Raw genomic sequence first — 18909 nt, 5'->3', positions numbered from 1 at the left:
CGTTCTATCCCGTGAGATTTTTTTTTTAAGACAAAAAACACTAATCAGCTACTGAAGCATCTTTATCTTCTATGGGTTGCAGGGGTTACGACCCCTGGGGAGGTGGGTGGGTATTCATGCATGGCTGTCTTCACTTAGACGTTGTAGCTACGCAAGTCGTCTAAATTTGTTTGTATTTAGTTTGCCCCCCACCCAAAACACCCCATTTCCCGCACTTGTCCCGTTAGTGTCATTAGGCTTCTTGTGGAAAGTGTGTGTGTTTTTGTTTCCGCCATATTTGTGACGTCATTGGTCAAAGCAGACGGGCGGGATCGGACGCTTCCGTATTTCCGAAGTAGTGAATGATCCAAGCTCAAGATGTGCATCAAGTGAATTTGAATAGCCATGGTGTGGTGGATATGAGGTCACAGTTTTGGACTCCAATGTGGGAGATCCGTGTTCAAATCTCCCTCATGCACCATATATATTTATTTGTGTTTATTTATTCACTTCACAAAACAATGAACTGTCTGTCCGATCATTGACATATCTGTTCAGTGTATTCAAATTTGTTTGCTGTGTCTGCTTGCAACAGTGAGATGTAAGGAAGGGACCTACAGGCCTACATACCTCCTATTTATTCTAGGCAAGTACAGCATGTTATGACTCTTGCATTCCTTTTTGGAAGTTTTGATTCTTGAATTCCTTTGTTGTAACATAGTTTACTCCTGTGCATTGTTTCCATTTCTGTGAGAGGTCTATGCGGCATCTCGCCTTCTCTCACTATTCATCACATTTACTGGTGATGGTGATATATTCGGTGCACTACTCATATTATATAACCAGTGTATAGTATAACAGTCGCCAAACCTGCAGAAGGAGAACAGACATGTCGGTGACTGGCTGGAAGGTTCATAATTTTGTGGGGGAAACAGAGAGAGTGTGCGAGAGAGAGAGAGGGGGGTGGGGGAGAGACGGAGGAGATTTGTACATGGATCTCCCACTTTGGAGTCCAACACTATGACCATCCAACCGTGACACTGTGGTTCTTGTAATTTACTCGATGTTGCACGTCATAAACTTGGACTGTTCACTTTTTCTATTTTGCTTCTTTTTCTTACAGTTCAGTACACCTTCTTCCTGTTTTTGTGCTTGGTCTGTGTTCAGTTTTTGATGGACTATTCACTGGACCAATTTACCACTAAATCTGTGGGAGGTGCAATGGGTAATTTCCCTTGCGAGTTCTGTCTGTTAAATGCTAACCCAAGTCAGCTAGGACGGAAAATGGAACAGAGCAGAGAAAAATATCCTGGCATTCAAGTTTTTGTGGAAACTACAGATAAATATATTGGGGTGGTTGATTGGTGATTTGATCTCTGCTCTTTCCAGATACATTTGTTGTCTTAGCCACTGTTGAGGCATGGAATTTGTGCAGCATTATTATAAATGTGTAATTGGAGAATAAGCTTCACCATTTGATTAAGCATTATGTACATTGTGGCCACTAACATGCCAGCTCTTAGGTTATCTTTGTGTGTATGGGGATGAATGTGGTTTAAAATGTCGGAAACATTTTGTTTTGATTGAAAGATTATGAGAATTATTTGTTGTAATGTTAAATATGTCGTGCAACTGACTCAGAGGAATGTAACAGAAATAACACAACAGAACACCAAAATATCAGTAATAACAGGGAGAAGTGGTAACAAGAGGTTAACTGTTGTGTGTTGTTGAGCAAGATATTGAGCTTGACATAGGTTTTCTTCTCAAGTAGATGATGATGATATGTAGTTGATTTATCAGAGTATGCTCCAGAATGAATTAAAGATTATCATTTCTGTTTGTAATTTAGTATTGGGTATTGACTAATCTTGGGGACCTATTGCAGTAAAATTTTTGCAGATAATGTCATAAAATTGGTATAAATTCATTTACATATATTATTATTTACAAGAATTTCTCTTCCTGGAGCAGTTAAAAAATTCAACAACATACCCAGAAAATAACTGCCTGGGTAGTCATATGTGAATTGGTCCAGAAAGGACAGAGTGAATGCAGTGCACATAGGTATTCATTGTATTTTTTGCTGGTCTACTGAAAAATGTGAGTTATCCTATGTTTTTTGTATTATGTCGTCATATGTTAAGTAGATGACATATAGGATGCTTTTGTTTTTATGTTTTAGTTGTAGATAAGGGTTGTACATTTTGTTTATAATGTGGGTGGTGGCTTAGTGTGTGTTGTTTACAAGACCGATATAGGTTTAGTGGAGATGATGCATTGAGGGAATGAAGTTCTGAGTTGTGTTGTATACTAGACATACATAGGGTTTCATTTTGTTTTATGATGATGTGGTTATGGATTGAACTAGGCTAGGTTGATAGGTGATAGGTTTTGAGTTGGCAAAGTCAATGAAATATGTTATAAAAAACTGTCCTTTTTGTTAAATGAAGTTTGCAGTATCGGACTATTCTGTATCATAGCCTGAGGCATAGGTTACACTGGAAGATTACTGTGTGATTTTGAGTTGGCATATCCAGCTAATGTATGATTATAGACCTCTTTTGTACAAACATTGCATGTTTAATATGAACATTTATACACTCATCAAAACCAATATTTTCTGTCTGTGGTCTGATTTTTCAAGTTATTAATGTGTTCGAAGATGTTGATAACATGGACATTATAGGCCCAAAACCCTGAGTCCCGTTCAGGTCCTCTTAGTTTGTTGAATTTTATTTTTCTGTTGTGTTCTTGGTGCTAGTAATTTCAACCATTGATCATTTCTTTTTGTGTGGTAATGACCCCATCTGTCTATTGTTGCAGAATCATGTTAACTAATCCCTGCTTTTCCCCCATAAAATGTCACTGATCTGTGTAAGTGGTTCTGGTTAAATGCTTTCACAACATATCAGTGTAGGTTGAAACAGCCTAGTTTGCCTTATTTGGTGAAGGCAAATTCCAGACTGTGTTTATTGGTTGATTTGTGAGGAAAAGTTTCTTTACATTAGTAGTCACTTACAGGAGACAATTGTAGCCTGTCTTTGCATATTTTTCATTGTCAGCTTAATTACTCATGTCCAGCATGCTGGATGGCTTACTAAAATTCAATGAAATTACAAAACCATCAAAGTTGAGCACAGAAGTTTGTTTTTATCTATGTAGCGGCCAGCTTTTGACTTCAGTCCATTATCAAGCCAACCATGCAAGCCCTACCCTAACACTGTAATGTGTGTGTACTCTGGCTGCATTGTTTTTATGAGTGTCTAAGTGCAAGGTAATATTTGCATGCAATAGTCCAGGGCTGTGTGCACCAAAAACCAAACACAGCACTTGACTGTCATGTGGAAATTGTAACTTACACTTAGCTACTCAAACAAGTACCGTGGCTAGTGTAGACACATTATGGTAGGACTTAATGTAGATGGCTTAGTAATGAACTAAAGTTTAAGGCTGGCCAAAATTTAAACAATCTTCTGTGCAACTTTTTTTTGTTGGTTTTGTAATCTCATTGTCTGCTTAATTATCTGTTTGTGCTTGAAAGTGTAGTACAAAGAAGCATGCCTGCTGCAGATTAAATCTTCAGACAGATATACAATGAGGACCAATGTGCCAGCCAGTGTGGGTGTGGTTTTCAAGTGGTTTACCTCTTCCAGCTAGTTGAACACCAGTCTGCTACCTATGTCCCGTTACACTACTCGCTAACATTTTGAAAACGTTGACACAATTTCACATTGGGATAATATTAGATGCAAGCAGATGGCATACAAAGAATCCGTCCCAAGGAGGGAAGGGTTGACGAAAAGACACACATCTGATCACCATTTGTCATTAACATTGCCCAATCCAGATTAACATGCCGAGCCTGTAATGACATGGGATAAGGCCAGAGAAAAGAAGAAGTGAGGGAAATAGAGTACAAAGAGGACTTGTGCAGTTTTGACGAATTTATTTGCTTAGCCTGAGTTTCAGAGATATAAACAAACTAGAAGGATTTCATAAATGATCCAAAGGAACTGCCTTCAGAGATGCTTCCAATGACTATTTTACTCCGTTATTGTTATAGACCAATGATAAAATTAGCATACCCACTGAGGGACATATCAAGCCACGTTTCCTGTATGGTGTGCATAAATGGAATTCGAAAGTTACTAGATGACAACATTGTCAGGCAGGTATATCTCACCACACTGGTAACAGTTATATGTGGATTATCAGAGTTTTTTTTATGTATAGACGTCATGACGGAGTAGAGTTTAGTTTATGCGTATGTTGTTTTTGTAGGTATTGTCTTGTTGCAGTTAGTGGTGTCCTCTGGTGGTATGTGTATGGTCTGCATATTATGTGGTGTATGGGATTCATTTGGGTGTTGGTACTTGAAGTGTGCATTTGTTGGTAGTGACTGTTATAGAAGAATGGAAATTGGTTTCAGTAAGTTAAGAATTAAGTTTCCATTGTGTTTTTGTTATTGCGGTGTCATTTGATGTTATTGGTTTGCTGTTTGTTGTGCAGTAAGTCGTTTAATTCAATTTGTGGCTTCTTTTGTTAGGTATGGATATGACTTCTAAGTTTAATAGTGCGCATCTGAGGGCTGAAATGGGGGACGACATGTTGTCCATAATTAACTTTCTGCAACTTTTTGGGCTTGTGATGGAGATAGTGAAATGTGGTGCATGCAAGCAGAATATGCGAGTTGGGTGTTTATTTTGGTTGTGTTTTTCTTTTTGTGTGTGTGTGTGTGTGTGTGTGTGTGAGAGAGAGAGAGAGAGAGATTGGGGTGCCTGCCCTAGAGTATAGCGCCGGAAGTTTTTTGTGGTAAGTAGTCGTTTTTATGGATCTATTGTTTGCGTGTTATGATGATCAGTGGGGTTTTTTTGTATTGTCGGCTCGGTGTTATTTACTGCATGTGTTGGTGGTTGATGTTTTGGTATTGGCATTTGTGGTTGATGTATGTATCTTAGGGGAAGTACTCGATTTCAATTGTTTTGGTATCGTCAGTTGTATTTGAGCTATATAGGTCATGGGAAGTGAGCGATTCGAATTTATCATCGTAGCTATGTGTGTTTTGGTATCGTGAGCTGCTGTTGACCTATATAGGTCAAGGGACGTGTTCGATTCCACTGTGTCGTCGTCGCCGCTGTGTGTGTTTTGGTATCGTGAACTGCTGTTGACCTGTATAGGTCAAGGGAAGTGTCCGTTTCCAATGTATCATCGTAATTGTGTGGGTTTTGGTATCGTGAGCTGCTGTTGGCGTATATAGCTCTGGTAAGCGTCCGATACCAATTTTTGTTGTTTTAGGTGTTGCTTTTGTGGTATCGACAGTTGCGGTGTGATTATAATTTCTATTTTGTGGTATCGACAATTGCAGTTGAGCTATGTATGTGAAGGGAAGTGACCGATTCCTGTTGATATTGTTAGTGTAGCGGAATTTGGGAATTTTGTGGTGTTTCTATGTTGTCACTTTGTGTGGTTTGGGATTGTGGTGTGTGTGTATGTATAATTAGTTTGTCCCCACCCAAAAACCCCAAATTTCCCGCACTGGTCCCATTAGTTTGATTATATTTTTGGAGGGAGATGTATTTGTTGGTTTTATATGTATTTTTGTGTTTGTGTAATGGCGCCATATGTGCCATATTGGAGATGTTGAGAATGATCATTTCTGCCATATTGGTGACGTCATGGGTCAAAGCAGATAGGTGGAATCGGGCGCTTCTGTATTCCCCTTGTGGCAAACAAGAAAAACCCTATCTGGCTTTTGTTGTCATCACTATGTTGCTTTCAGTCAGTACCATGCCTCACGTCAACTGCCCTTCTGTTCTGTTTTTAAAAATTCCACAATACTCCTCTGTTAACCTCACATAAAAGTCTCCTGTAAGAGAGGGATCTAGGTAAAAAACAAAAAAACTGAGCCCTTGATCACCCTCATCAAAATCTATTCGGGGTTTAATCAAATGATTATACTTAAATGTACTTATTAATATAATAACAGTAGAAAAAAAAGAGACACTTGTTATTAGAATTGAAAACACTACATCCAATCTTGTTTAGCTATTCATTACTATAAAACAATAGAATGATATACATGTTATTTGGCTTCATGTTTTGGCTCCTTTTGTATAATACATTCTTCCATAATGGCTATATTGATAGTTCATTTGTAGGTTTCACTGAAGAAGAAACTCCTTCCCACTTGCAAATGATGGTTACAGCTTTTTTTATTTGTGTTAGGTAGTTCAATTCTAGGCTTCTTCTGATGACTGTGTATTGTAGATGTTAGTAGTTTCTGTCTTGATTATTTACAGATGTTAGAGATAACATAGTGTGTTGGAACAGTTGATTTGGGGCATATAAAAAAAATGCACGAGTACTCTTATTTACAATGAAGAAAAGAAAATCGGATTGGTGCACTAGTTTTAGTACAGGTGAGGGTACCTCACGTGTTTTTGAGGTTTGCTGCATATGCTGTATGCTGGTGGCTTTTTATTTATTTATTTATTTTTTACAGGCTGCTGTGCTTAATCTTGCTATAAAAGGTCAACACAATGCTTATATATTTCAGCTTGTGGTTTTGGTTTCAGATGTGTCATTTCTGGTGCAGCATCTGCAACCCGAGCTAAAAAACAGTTGCTCGACGAATTATCTCTTGAAATTATCATGGTTGGACTGATTTGTAAAACATACAACCAAGTAGGTATAAAATTTGGTGTTGTGTGCAAATAATATTTGTTTGCAACTAAGGTTTCTTAGGAATTAAGTTGTCCTGTCAATTAGAAAGTGTAAATTGAATCGGCTTATAACAGTGTCTTCAGTAATTTCTTACAGTGATTTTACAGTGGCTGTCTTTTAGGTATAAATGTTACAGTTAATGCCTTAACAATAAGGAAGTATTTGTTGTGCACAGTAATATGCAGCTATTTTCCAGTCTTCAACTGAGTCTTTACGCTATGTCAAGTTTTATCAAAATTGGTCAGCTCAGTGGTAGTGAGCAAGCAGTTTACTACTAGTGCACTACTGTGCTCCACTGGAACTTGTAATATCACTGTTTTGAACTGTGGAAGAAACAAGGTACTCAGCTAGGTGTAACTTATTTTGTGTTTTGTTGTGATTTTGTTCATAACATTTGCTGCTAATGTGCAGTAAAGATTGGTTTTTATTGCTTTTGTACTGCCAGTGATTGATATTTATGAAACTTGGCACAATGTAAGGACGCACTATAAGGTCTAAAGACCATTGCATGCTTATACAGTATACCAAGTTGTTGCTAGATAGATAGATAGATAGATAGAGAGAGAGAGAGAGAGAGAGAGAGAGAGAGAGAGAGCGAGCGTGCATGGGCACACACACTGATGCTGAGAAAGCAGTGATGACTCGCGTGTTGTTGAAGTGCTTGTGTTTGACAACCACTATTTGCCTGTGAGTAATTGTCTATTGTCACTTTTTGTATGTAAACTTTAATAATTTGTTTGTTGCTGATATTATTTTGAACTACAGTGGTAAATGTCAGTGTTTGCTGGGTCTGGAGCTGAGATGTGTCTGGAAGTAATGAAGGTCAGTACAAGATGTGTTGTATAGTTAGGGAAGGGACTGGATGATCTACGTATTGTCACTTGATTCTAAGTGTGACCAATAAAATTGCAAATTTATGCCCAATTACTTTTCCAACCTTCAATCACCCATTAAGGGGCCGTCAGTAGTGTCAGAGGGAATGATGTACTAATTATTTCTTGAAGTTCACAGTGAAGCTTTCAATCGTCATGAAGTAATGAGGGATTGCCGGCAGAGAGAGAGAGAGAGAATGTGTGTGTGTGTGTGTGTGTGTGTGTGTGTGTGTGTGTGTGTGTAAAATTGCTATGCAAATTAATGAGGGATAGTTCATACTCTGCTTGTATTTGATCACAACAATTATCGTATTTGATCACAACAGTTATCGATATAAAATACCTTATCAATGCTGCACTTCACAAGTGGGATAAATAGTCAGGTTTCTGTTGGTAGATATGCAAGATGATGACAGATCTTTCTGGCTACTCACTGGAATTTAATGAAGGTCTCTCACTCCACCGAAGCAAATCTGCTGTTTGTCAAGGAAAATGTTCCTCTTAAAATTTTGGAAGTGTAAGTTCCAATTCCTACAAGGCCTTGGCGTGTGACCTGTCCCATTCTCGTTAAAAACATGTATGTATTTATATGACTGTATACATGACATATTTTCTCTTGTATGAAATTGACAGAGCTTGTATCCCTGTGAAAGTGAACCATGGATGAATAAAATTACTCTACTACATTAACATGGGGCAAGAGATGTAACACTTTCTCCATGTACATCTCACAAAATTAGAGAAATATTAGACTTCCATGAGAACAGGACATAAGAAGAGGAGGAGTGGGTATACAGTGATGATAAATAGTAAACATACTGTCTGCCACAAAATGTGGAGTACATATGTAGATGTGGGAGGGTGAATAACTGAGTGGAGGGGCAGAAAATTAACAGCTTATGAAGAGCTAAGATGACAAGCTGCAGTAGAAAATGGTTGATAACCAAAATCAATGCAATAGTGAAACCAGATACTAGCCAACAGGTACTCAGATTTGTTGAAATGGAGGTATTCATGAAAATTACTTTAGAATTTGTTACAAACAGTGGTTTACTACAGTGCTGCAAGTTGGATACTGTAGATTGTAGTTGTTAATGGGATATGCATCAATCCATTACCTGCGGCTGAAGAGTAAATTTAGTGAAAGCATAAAAATAACTGTTGGATAATATTGAATTCTGAGATACTTAATTGTCTGTGTGCTGTACTGATTTATGACATGACTCCCTAAGAATTAGTTCGCCTAACCCAAAGTAAGTGATCAGAAAAATGACTGAGTGGTGTCATTTGTGTAGAGACCCAAAGAAATTTTGTGCATACATCATTTCACAGGTTATGAAAAATGACATAGCTGCCCAACTTTATTCAAGGGGAAAGTGGGAAATCAGATCAGTGGTTCAGCACTTTGAGCTGGTAAAGATAGGAGACTGTGCAGGTCTTCAGAGTAAAAACTGATATAGTGTATATCTTACTGGCTACGAAGACAGTCTACAATGGATGTAAACTACGAAAGATATTGTATCACTGTAAATAATTTAACAGAAGCAAAATCTCATTTAAAATAATCTGTGTGAGAAAGTAATTGAATAGACATTTACTTTCCAGTTGCAAAAATATAAATTCATGTTGTAGAATTCCATGCCCTAGCTGTAAAGAAGGTAGACTTTTTTGTGGCCTGTTTCCATTCCAAACATATTTTGTTGAGTTGCCACATGAAATAATCATCGTATTTTCTGTGCTAAGCCCTTGGCATTACTGTTTGGTTTATAATTTTACTATCTTTGGCAGGCATAAAATGAAAATTCCACTAAAATCACTGCAGCAATTTCCATAAAGGAAAAACAAGAACCAATGAAATTATGGGAGACAGTTGGTAAAATCTGTTACTGCAGTAACATTATCTGTGCCTGTGCCTTTGCTGTTAACAAGGTCCGGTAGTTGTTAGTTAAACTCTGAGAACCTGTTTCATAGCTTTTGTTATGTTACTGCAGCAAATAGTTATTTTGTTAGTTATGGGTTTAGTATTTATAACCTGGGTAGTAGAAGTAGCTCATAACTATTTCATCCTATGCAGAATGGGACCTCTACATAATACTGCTCCTCTGTCTTCAGCTTCATCCCAGCAGGTGTTGACATTTCTCAGGTCATCTTTCAATGTTTGTTTCAAATTTTTCCATGGCCAGCCTTGTTTTAAGTTCTCTTGAAGCGATATCCAATGTATGATTGGCTTTCAGTCATTTTTAAGATGTTTCTAGTAAGTGTTCAGAAAGAGATGTGATTTGTCACCTTACTAGCTCATCATTCCTTATATGTCCGGACAAAGAATACCAAGGACATTCCCAAGGCAACGTCGCTCAAAAACATTATCTATTTGATCATTTTGGCTATGAATTTCCATGTTTCACAGGTGTATAAAGTTATTGGGATGAAGATTTTATTCAAGAGTTTAATTTTCATAGAAGTGCTTATGGCTTTGGTTGCCCAATTAGGGTGCATGAACTGAGATACAATTGATGCCATTCCTCTTCTACAAGTGACGTCCTTCTTGGTTTCTACATCAGACGACATGATGCTGCCTAGGTAAGTGAATTGTTGGACACCCTCTGTAGTACACCCATGAATGGTTGCAGGAAACAAGCATGTAAAACAAAAATCTTTTAAGATGTACCTTCATGTTTAAAAGAGATTCATTATTTATGGAAGATTTTGGTTCCAAAAAGAGCCATCACTTTCTTGTATACAGTCAATTAATACCAGAGAACAGTAGACAAGACCTGAAACACTTTACCATACTATATACTAAAGCACAGTGTGTAAGTATAGTGCAGTGTATTTCGTTTTTTCAATCAAATGATTTTTATATTAGGTGAAATACACACTTTGTGTGGCAGTAAAAAAATCAAGGACAACTGGGAATACCCTAAATGTAATTGTCAGTTACTTAAAATAAAACAGCTTGATTGGCAGCTATGATCTATTTTGTGTTGATGGGGTGCATTTTTAGTGTCATGATAATGAAATGAAACTGTCAGGTGTGATGTTGCCCCTGTTTATCTGTTCTGTGTATCAGAATTTGGCATGTGAAGGCCATACTTTTTCTCGGAGAAAGGTGTGTCAGTAATTATGACCTTCGATTGTTGTTAAATGCTCAGTAAGTTTCTCCATTGACAACTGTGTTTTGAGATATCTTTTGTGAGGAAATATAATTTTTTATCCATTTGCTCAACGAATATTACTCAGCTTTTGTATCCATGTCATTTTCAAACACGTAAAGCTATGTTGTTACACATTGTCAGTTCTACAATTTATCAAAGTTGCAGAAATCAACAAAAACTACCGAACTTGTGGTTTATTGTGCACTTTGTGTACTGTTTGGCCAGTTTCTGTTATGATAAAGAATCTGCCAGATCCAATAAGTCCTTGACGCTAATCTGTGTAGGTATGTACTGCTTTAACAGCACAGAACACACTGGGCAGCCTCCTAGTAGCATGTAAGTACACCATTGTCAAGCCAAAATCATCTGGAGTACCTCATGAAATAGATTATTGTTTGTTCCAGAAGATAGAGGGTACCAGATTTTTACATGGATTTTGTACCTGTATATAAGACACAGCACTGATTTTTGAGTTGAGAGAGAAAAGGGAACTCAGTGTATGAAAAGAAAGGTCACCTTACCTGTTTACAAAGACTTGTCATAATATGGTCCCTCTTATCACATTTTTTAAAAAAACTTCACTATTTGTATTTTTTCATCGCTGTCAGTATTTGTGTCATTTTCCTTTCGAAATATGTTTTTCTCACTATCATATAGAGCATTGGGCATGCACCATTTCTTTATGCCTTTGATGGTAGAATATGGTGATATTGTGTACCATGAAGGGAGAATCTAATCACACTTACGGGCAACTGATGCCATTTTTATTTTGCCAAATCGAATGAGTGCATGATTTCCATTGAAAGCCAATAAGATTAGTGTTTTTGGAGACTGTGTTTAAATTTCTTGTTTGTGACATGATCAAGCACTTACAGTTTTGAAGTCATGCCTCCTGATAAAACTGTTATATCACAACTTGCAAATATCTGAGGTCAGTCTATTGCAGCTTGGAGGGCAGCGCGGTGTTCTCTGCCTCAGAAGATACTATTGGAAAATGTTCAGTAGTATCTGTACCACTCGCAAATGGTCCCACTTCTCAGAGCCTAAGATAAATAGGGTTACGCTGATAGAGGCAGGTAGTTCAAATTGCCGTTGGTTGTGAGTATGACAGCACATATGGGACAGATTATTGATGATGATTTTGCTTCTTTCTACAACTTAACAAAATGGTTACTCAAAATCAGTTGTGGACTCTGGCTGTGACTCGACGTGAGTCATTGATATTGCAAGTCCAATCAGTATTAGTTAAGTACCGTAATTGTCATTGACAGAGTTTTGTGTGTGTGTGAATTTCTCCAGTGAAGTTGTAATTGTCAAAATACAAAAATAATAGTTAAGTCTGTGTGCATGCAGAAACTTTATTTATTACATCAGATGTGCAGTGGCGTGTAAAGGTATTCAGCACTTTCCCTTAAGAAAAATTTTACACTTCAGAATAATGTGGGAGAGAGGGGGGGGGGGTTAGCTTTCATACTGATACCGTGGTAATTTTGTGTTCTTCAATTCTAGTTGTCCCTGTTGAGATACTTTTTTATTCATTTATAGTCTACTGTTGTTGCTTCGTATATCCAAAGTCTCATTGTCATTGCCGATTCATGGAGAGGCCAAGAGTGCAGCCGCTGCTGCTGCATTTGGATTATGTGCCTCTGGCAGCTGACAAATCCCTCAGTAAAATCTTCTGGTGTATGTATGTGTGAGGATCCTGTATCTTCCAACATTAGAATCGTTATATTTTGTGATATTTTTTAGTAAGTTTATTGATTAGCGTTACCACAGAGTATGTAGTTCGTTACTGCAGCTACCATTGGTAACCATGTCCAGCATTTAAGAGAAATCTTTGCCCATTGTCAGTGCTTTCTGAAATTGTGACTGTTGCTTCTTGTGCAAGCTTGACACACAGCATTACCAAGTGGACAGTTGCAGTAGGAAGTCAGCATTGGTTTGCCACACTCTCTAATGCATTCAGGCTTATTAACTGTTCTGCACTCGTATGGTCTACAGGTTTCAGTGTGAAATGATTGACATTGTATTGTGTCATACGGGACATTGCTAAAACTGAGTGCATTGAACTGTTCTGAAACAAAGAACAACTTGGGTAATAAATTGTACAGTCAGTGGTCTATTAGTAACAGCTACCAATTGAACTTTTTGTTGTTATCTCCCTAAGAATACCAGTACAAGAAAGTGGACAGGGTGTAATAGAAAGATATGACCGTACTCTCAGGCAACATTCCTCACATGTAGAGGAAGAAAATATGTTACATGTACATAGGTCCAGAAATGCTTTATTTCCATGCTAGAGCTCATTTTCTGCTTTTCATAATCACATTAATCAAGGGAAACATGAAAGAAAAGAACATATCGGCGCAGTATAAAACACTTTGCTAACTCATATGGTCAAAATGCCCTCTGTTAGAAGGGATACATGCATCAATCCAGTGTCACATTGAATCCCTGATGCACTGGTGTATCCTGGAAGAGTTGCACATTGTTTCACAGCACTTTACAATACAGGTATGAAGGCTCTGTAAATTTTATACCGGGATTCTGTACACAAAGAGCTTTCAAAAGCCCCCCAAGAAATAAAGGTTTTGTCGGTTTAGTGCTGGAGAACATGGAGGTCAAGCAGTTGATCCTCCTCTTACTCAAAAGATGACAATTAATTGCTTCAAACATCCTCCTGCAGGGGCACTGTCATCTTTCTGGAAATCTCTCCCGATTACAAACATTGAATATCATGGCCGTTACCATCTGCTAATCTATACAGCCATTAGGCATTTGCCAACTCCGCATTTGAATACACTTCTTGCCCTGTTATGTAAACCAAGCCCATGGTGAACACTGAACAGTTGATGCTACATGCTTGATGCTAGAACAGCAATGGAGATAGTCACATGTTGACACATGCAATGAAGTGATTCACATGTCAACGTTACCTTCATTACATTGGAACAACAAACACTGTTACAACTGACCATATAATCTAACAAAACATAACCAAGAAGATATTTTGAATGTTTCATGTAAGGAAACACTTCTTGTAATCCTGGTATACTCCGTTGCTGTGTATTTCCCACAATTAGTGTGATTATGAAACAAAGTAGAAAATGAGCACTAACATGGAAAAAGCATTCCTGGACCTACATATAACAGTTTCTATTCCTCAATGTGTGATTAATATTTCCTGAAAGTTTGGCCATATCTTTTTGTTACACCCTGCATAATTAGGCCATTGAGGAGTAGAGGGGGGACACAGCATCTTTCAATATAGCACACCAGCAAGTCATGGTATATGTGCTATGGAAATATTTAATGAGATAGAGGGTCAATTGTATGTATAAACATGTGACACCAACTGATACTTCCATGGAATTCTGCCTGTGTTAGATATCCCATGTTTTCTTTTACCTTGTACAAAGAAATGAATATCTTCAAGCTTAGGCTTTTCCCAGCCTTTGGTCATCTGTAGGACGTTTTTTACTGAAACAGTAGTTTACCATTCATTCTCCATTGTGATCTAACAATGCACATTAGATTCATCCAAACAATACTTTGTGTTGACTCTTATTGGATATACTCTTCACATAACAAACAACATAGTGTTTGAGATTTGCGTCATAATTGCACTGAATTCTGAAGGTTAGTGATAATTTTCTTTTGATGGCAGTGATGCTGCTTTATTTGCAACTAAGGAGCAAGCACTGCAGTTGAAATTTGTACTGTGCGAAAACCCCAATTTTTTTATGACTGAGTTTTGGGGGAAAGGTACAGGTCATATTCAGCTCATTTTGGTATTTAGATGATGAATAGGTTGTTTCTGGAGCTGGTGCTTGACAAACACATTAGATTTGTGTAAAAAGGTTGATATGCACAACTTTTTTGAGGCCAGGTTTTCCCATTATTTTCCTCATATACTTACATAATGTTTTTTCAGCTACTGCTATGGGACATACTCATGATGATAATGCCATGCATTGTGGATAAAACATGAACTATGAAGGCATGAAATCCACTCACAATAAACCTTCTTTAGCTACAGATTGCAATTTCCATTTTGAAAAAGGAAAAAAAAATCTCAATTCCAAGGAGTTCCAAGTGATTTTACTTACTTTGGGACAGCTGCTACTTGATAGTGAATATCCTACTGCACATGTGTTTAACAGATATTTAGATGGAAGACACTATTCTGACAACCATCCACATTATTTAACAGGAAGCTTGATTCATTTCATCTGGTAGTTAATTTCCATGATCCAAACAGGATGTTCATATGTCCACTATAGTTGAAATTACAGATGTTATTGGGCAAAAAAGTTGAAATACACAAGCTACCTGTTGTGCAGTTTTATCTGGAACAGTGTATGATGAATTACATACTCAGAAACTTTTACAACTCCCTGCTGATATCGGTTGACCTGTCATGCTTCATTTCCTGTGTTCACATTCTTGGTGGAGATATGCTTTGTTATTTCTAGTTGTGTCAACATTATTTATTTTTATTAAATGATGAAAGGTGAATGATAGTGTGTGTGTGTGTGTGTGTGTGTGTGTGTGTGTGTGTGTGTGTGTGAGAGAGAGAGAGAGAGAATTAGAATGAATAATGAAGGAATTTGTGGTGCATCACAAGTGCTCCCACAACTCCTTTTCAGAAAATAAAGCTAACTATCAACAGTGAGTGTATGCCCTTGTTACAAAACTTGCATTACTCTTCTCCATTGTGGCAGTTACTTGACCTGCACGCCATGGCCCCATTTAAAATCAAGCAAATTCAGATGTATGCACTATATTTACTGTTCGTAAATCACTTCATTTCTGTTCTCCTTACTTCTGAACTGGCAGAAATTGAACGACTTCAGGCTGTTAATGCTTTGCTTCTAACCACTCTAATAATAATAATAATAATAATAATAATAGTAATAATAATAATAACTGTGTACAGCACTATAGCAGCCCTCCTGTGATTACTGCTGTTTCGTTCTAGCAATTAACTCATTTGTGTGTTTCAAAGTGAATAATGAAGCAATTTCTGAACTACTGCAGGTACTATCTACAACTTGGAGAAGACATTTTCTTGAAATATTTAGCATTTGTTAGTATATGTCTCACTTTTATCATAAGCATTGTGCAGGACAAAGCACAACATGTGTGTTTAGTGGTTGGACTAAGTGGGTAACCTGAAACGTCCTCTGGATTAATGCTACTAATTGAGCAAAAGTAATTATTGATAACTCACATAAACAGTATTGGAGTCTTACAAAATCCTGATAATCTTCTGAAAATAATTTTGTTTTGTGACTGAAATAGAATCGAATCATTAGGTTTTCACACCTCAGAAAATTTTATTTTACCCCTCAGGGGGGTAAGTACTGCAGGTTGGGAACCACTGTTTTAGGCCTTAGGAATTTTGTATCACTTTAATTCATGAGTCAGCCCTTAATCAATGAATCAAGAAATAAATTAATATCTATCGGTAAGAGTAGTGGAATTTATCCACATCAAGTGAGATCAAATTGTGTGCTTTGTCAAAAACTATTCCACCTAAACCATGATTCTGTGACTAAAAGTTCTCAAGGAAACTAATAACAAGAGTGACGTGGATGTGTATCAATCATGGGTACCATCTCATCTTAATCAATGTTATCTCGGTCTCCTCTATGCCAACTCCATATGTGTATACAGCACCTGCCCAAAGAGTGGAACACGCAGAAGGGATGGAGGAAATGAAGTGAAACTTCATGGGGTTGAGGGGGTATGTGGTGTTATTGTAGTGATTACAATACCGAGTCAAATTTACAAAGGATGTGGCAGCCCACTTATGATGTTGCACCCCCTTAGGTCTGGGTGCATACATTGAATTGTTTGGGAAGGTTGTCATAAAGTTGTTGTATCTCCTCATGAGGCGAGCTGACCCACAACTATAGCAATTGTTCCTTGATATTCCAAGGTACTGGCTCTGGGACATGTTGACGTGCTAGCTGGTCCCCACAAGTTCTATCAGAGACAGGTCTGGAGATCTTGTTGGCCATGGGAGTACCTCATCATCACGCAGAAGGTTCACAGAGACACAAGTGCCATGTGTAGAAGAGCATTGTCCTGTTGAAAAATGGCACCACAATACTGTTGTCTGAGAGTTAATGTGAAGATGATGGATGTCCATGAAGTACCTTTGTGCTGTCAGAGTTCTGTCAATTACAATCAGCCTTGACCTGAAGTCATACTCAGTAGCTCACCACACCATGATGCTAGGAGTAACACTGCTGTGCCTCTCCTAAACATTGGAATAATCGCACTTCTCTCCAGTGCTGCCACACTCGACAATGATGATCATGTGGATTAATACGGAATCACTATTCAGCACTGAACACAATGCAGTGCCATGCAGCACCAGTTTGCAGTTCAGGTATGGCACCACTGCAGACACATCTGTTTATGTTGTGGTGTTAACAATGGCCTACGCATAGAATGGCAGTTCCCTAGGCCGGCTGGACTGCTGCTAGTATTTGCCAGTGGTTTGGGATGACATAGAATATTGCCAGGAGTTCATTACTTGTTCTTGGATTGTAGGTGCAGCTGTGAAGGGGTTAGTGTTTCTAGTGCACACTATAGGGATCCTACCTTGTGGTGGTCAGACAGTGTGATTTAGCGGAACCTTAGCAATGAATATGCCTGCCCTCACGTTCCCATGCAGTTCAACCGGACCACTGTCACACCCGAATGTCCCAAAAATCTAGATGCTGCATAGTTCGAGCAGCTGGCTCAGTGCTGACCGACAGTGGGGCCCTTTTCAAACTGTTTGTCTGTTGTTGATATGCTGTATCACAAGAGTAAGCAGCATCTGCTTTCTTTACTGCAATTGCCATCTGATGCTGATCACACCGACTCTAAAACATTTACATACCTGCAAATGGTGTGTAAGTGTACAAAGTACCTCCGATCATGTCTTCATTTTGTCGGTCAGTATATCTGATGATACTTAAATTCTTGACATCTTCACAAATTATGGTATAGCTCTTATTCCTAATACCTAGATATTCTCTGCTTGGGAAATAAATAGTTAAGATAATATTTGTAACAGCTATTTGAAACACATTTTCAGTATTCATGGCTATGTGGTATTTCTCCTGCCAAGTGCCAAATAAATACAGTAAATAAATAAATAGAAAATGGATCCCATCCGTATTATTTTACTTGGTGTCTAGCCAGTTTCTGCAACAGAATGATTCAGTATTATTTTAACTCTGTGTTGTTGGTATCACATTATGTGCTGTCACAGACTTATGTGCTTGTTAATCAGATACTAATAATGTTTGACAAATGTAATATTAGTGACATTTTCTTAGTGACAGTTGCTGTTATATAAGGGGTGTTCAAAAAGAAACGAGCTGGAGGCATAATTACAGAAACCACAAACTGTGTGTTATAAGTATTGACCCTGGCTGTTGAGACACTTGTCCCACTGTGACACAAGGTGGTGAATGGCTGTCTCATATAATTCCCGGGGCTGCAGTGTTAACCAGTTCCCGCACATACAGCTGGATGTTTTCCTCAGGTGAATTGTTTGCCCCTCAGAGCCTTTGTAAGGGGACCAAAAATAGCGTAATCACAGGGAGAGAGGTTTGGACTGTATGGAGGGCGGCCGAGAACCTCCCATTTGAATTTCTGCGGGAGTGCTGTGACTGTGTTGGCCATGTGACGCTTTGCACTGTTGTGGAGCAGAATGACCCCACACGTGAGATTGCCTGGTCGTTTTCATTTGATCGCTTGGCGAAGGGTGGTCAAGGTGTGCGAGTAATGCTGGGCATTCACTGTTGTCCCGTGCTACAGGAAGTGAATCAGAAGGGGGTCATCTTGGTCAAAGAAGAATGTCAGCCTAACCTTTCCTGCACTTGTGTGGATGGCCTTGGCTTTTTTGGTGGTGGTGACCCTGGATACTTTCACTGGAGACTTTGTCGTTTTCATTCTGGTTCGAAATGATGACACCATGACTCATCTCCAGCTGCCACTTGTGCCAGGAACGCGTTCCCTTCCCAAGCATAGCGCTGCAGATGAGCAAGACAATGGGCCATTCGACATGCTTGCTGGTGTGGTTGAAGACTGTGGGGCACCCATTGGGCTTGCACTTTGCACATGTGCAGTCGTTCCTTCATGATGGTGTGAACACTTCCAATGCTCAATCC

At 38.4% G+C, this 18909-nt stretch overlaps 1 protein-coding gene across 4 annotated transcripts in view; it reads left to right on the top strand.

Annotated features, from left to right (window-relative positions):
• The window catches only part of LOC126262298 (poly(A) polymerase type 3), a 154284-nt gene that overhangs the window by 2825 nt on the left and 132550 nt on the right, over positions 1–18909 (top strand). Inside the window, exons 2-4 of one of the 4 annotated variants that reach the window (XM_049958835.1) lie at positions 6282–6401; positions 6558–6666; positions 9985–10157. In XM_049958835.1, the coding sequence (XP_049814792.1) occupies positions 10144–10157 (14 nt within the window). In that variant the 5' untranslated portion in view covers positions 6282–6401; positions 6558–6666; positions 9985–10143. The remainder of the gene's footprint in view (positions 1–6281; positions 6402–6557; positions 6667–9984; positions 10158–18909) is intronic. The other 3 variants (XM_049958834.1, XM_049958837.1, XM_049958836.1) reach the window with 3 other exon arrangements.

Source organism: Schistocerca nitens, chromosome 6 (genome assembly GCF_023898315.1).
Source record: "Schistocerca nitens isolate TAMUIC-IGC-003100 chromosome 6, iqSchNite1.1, whole genome shotgun sequence".
Lineage (NCBI taxonomy): Eukaryota > Metazoa > Arthropoda > Insecta > Orthoptera > Acrididae > Schistocerca > Schistocerca nitens.
This window is presented reverse-complemented; position numbering and strand designations above follow the sequence as displayed.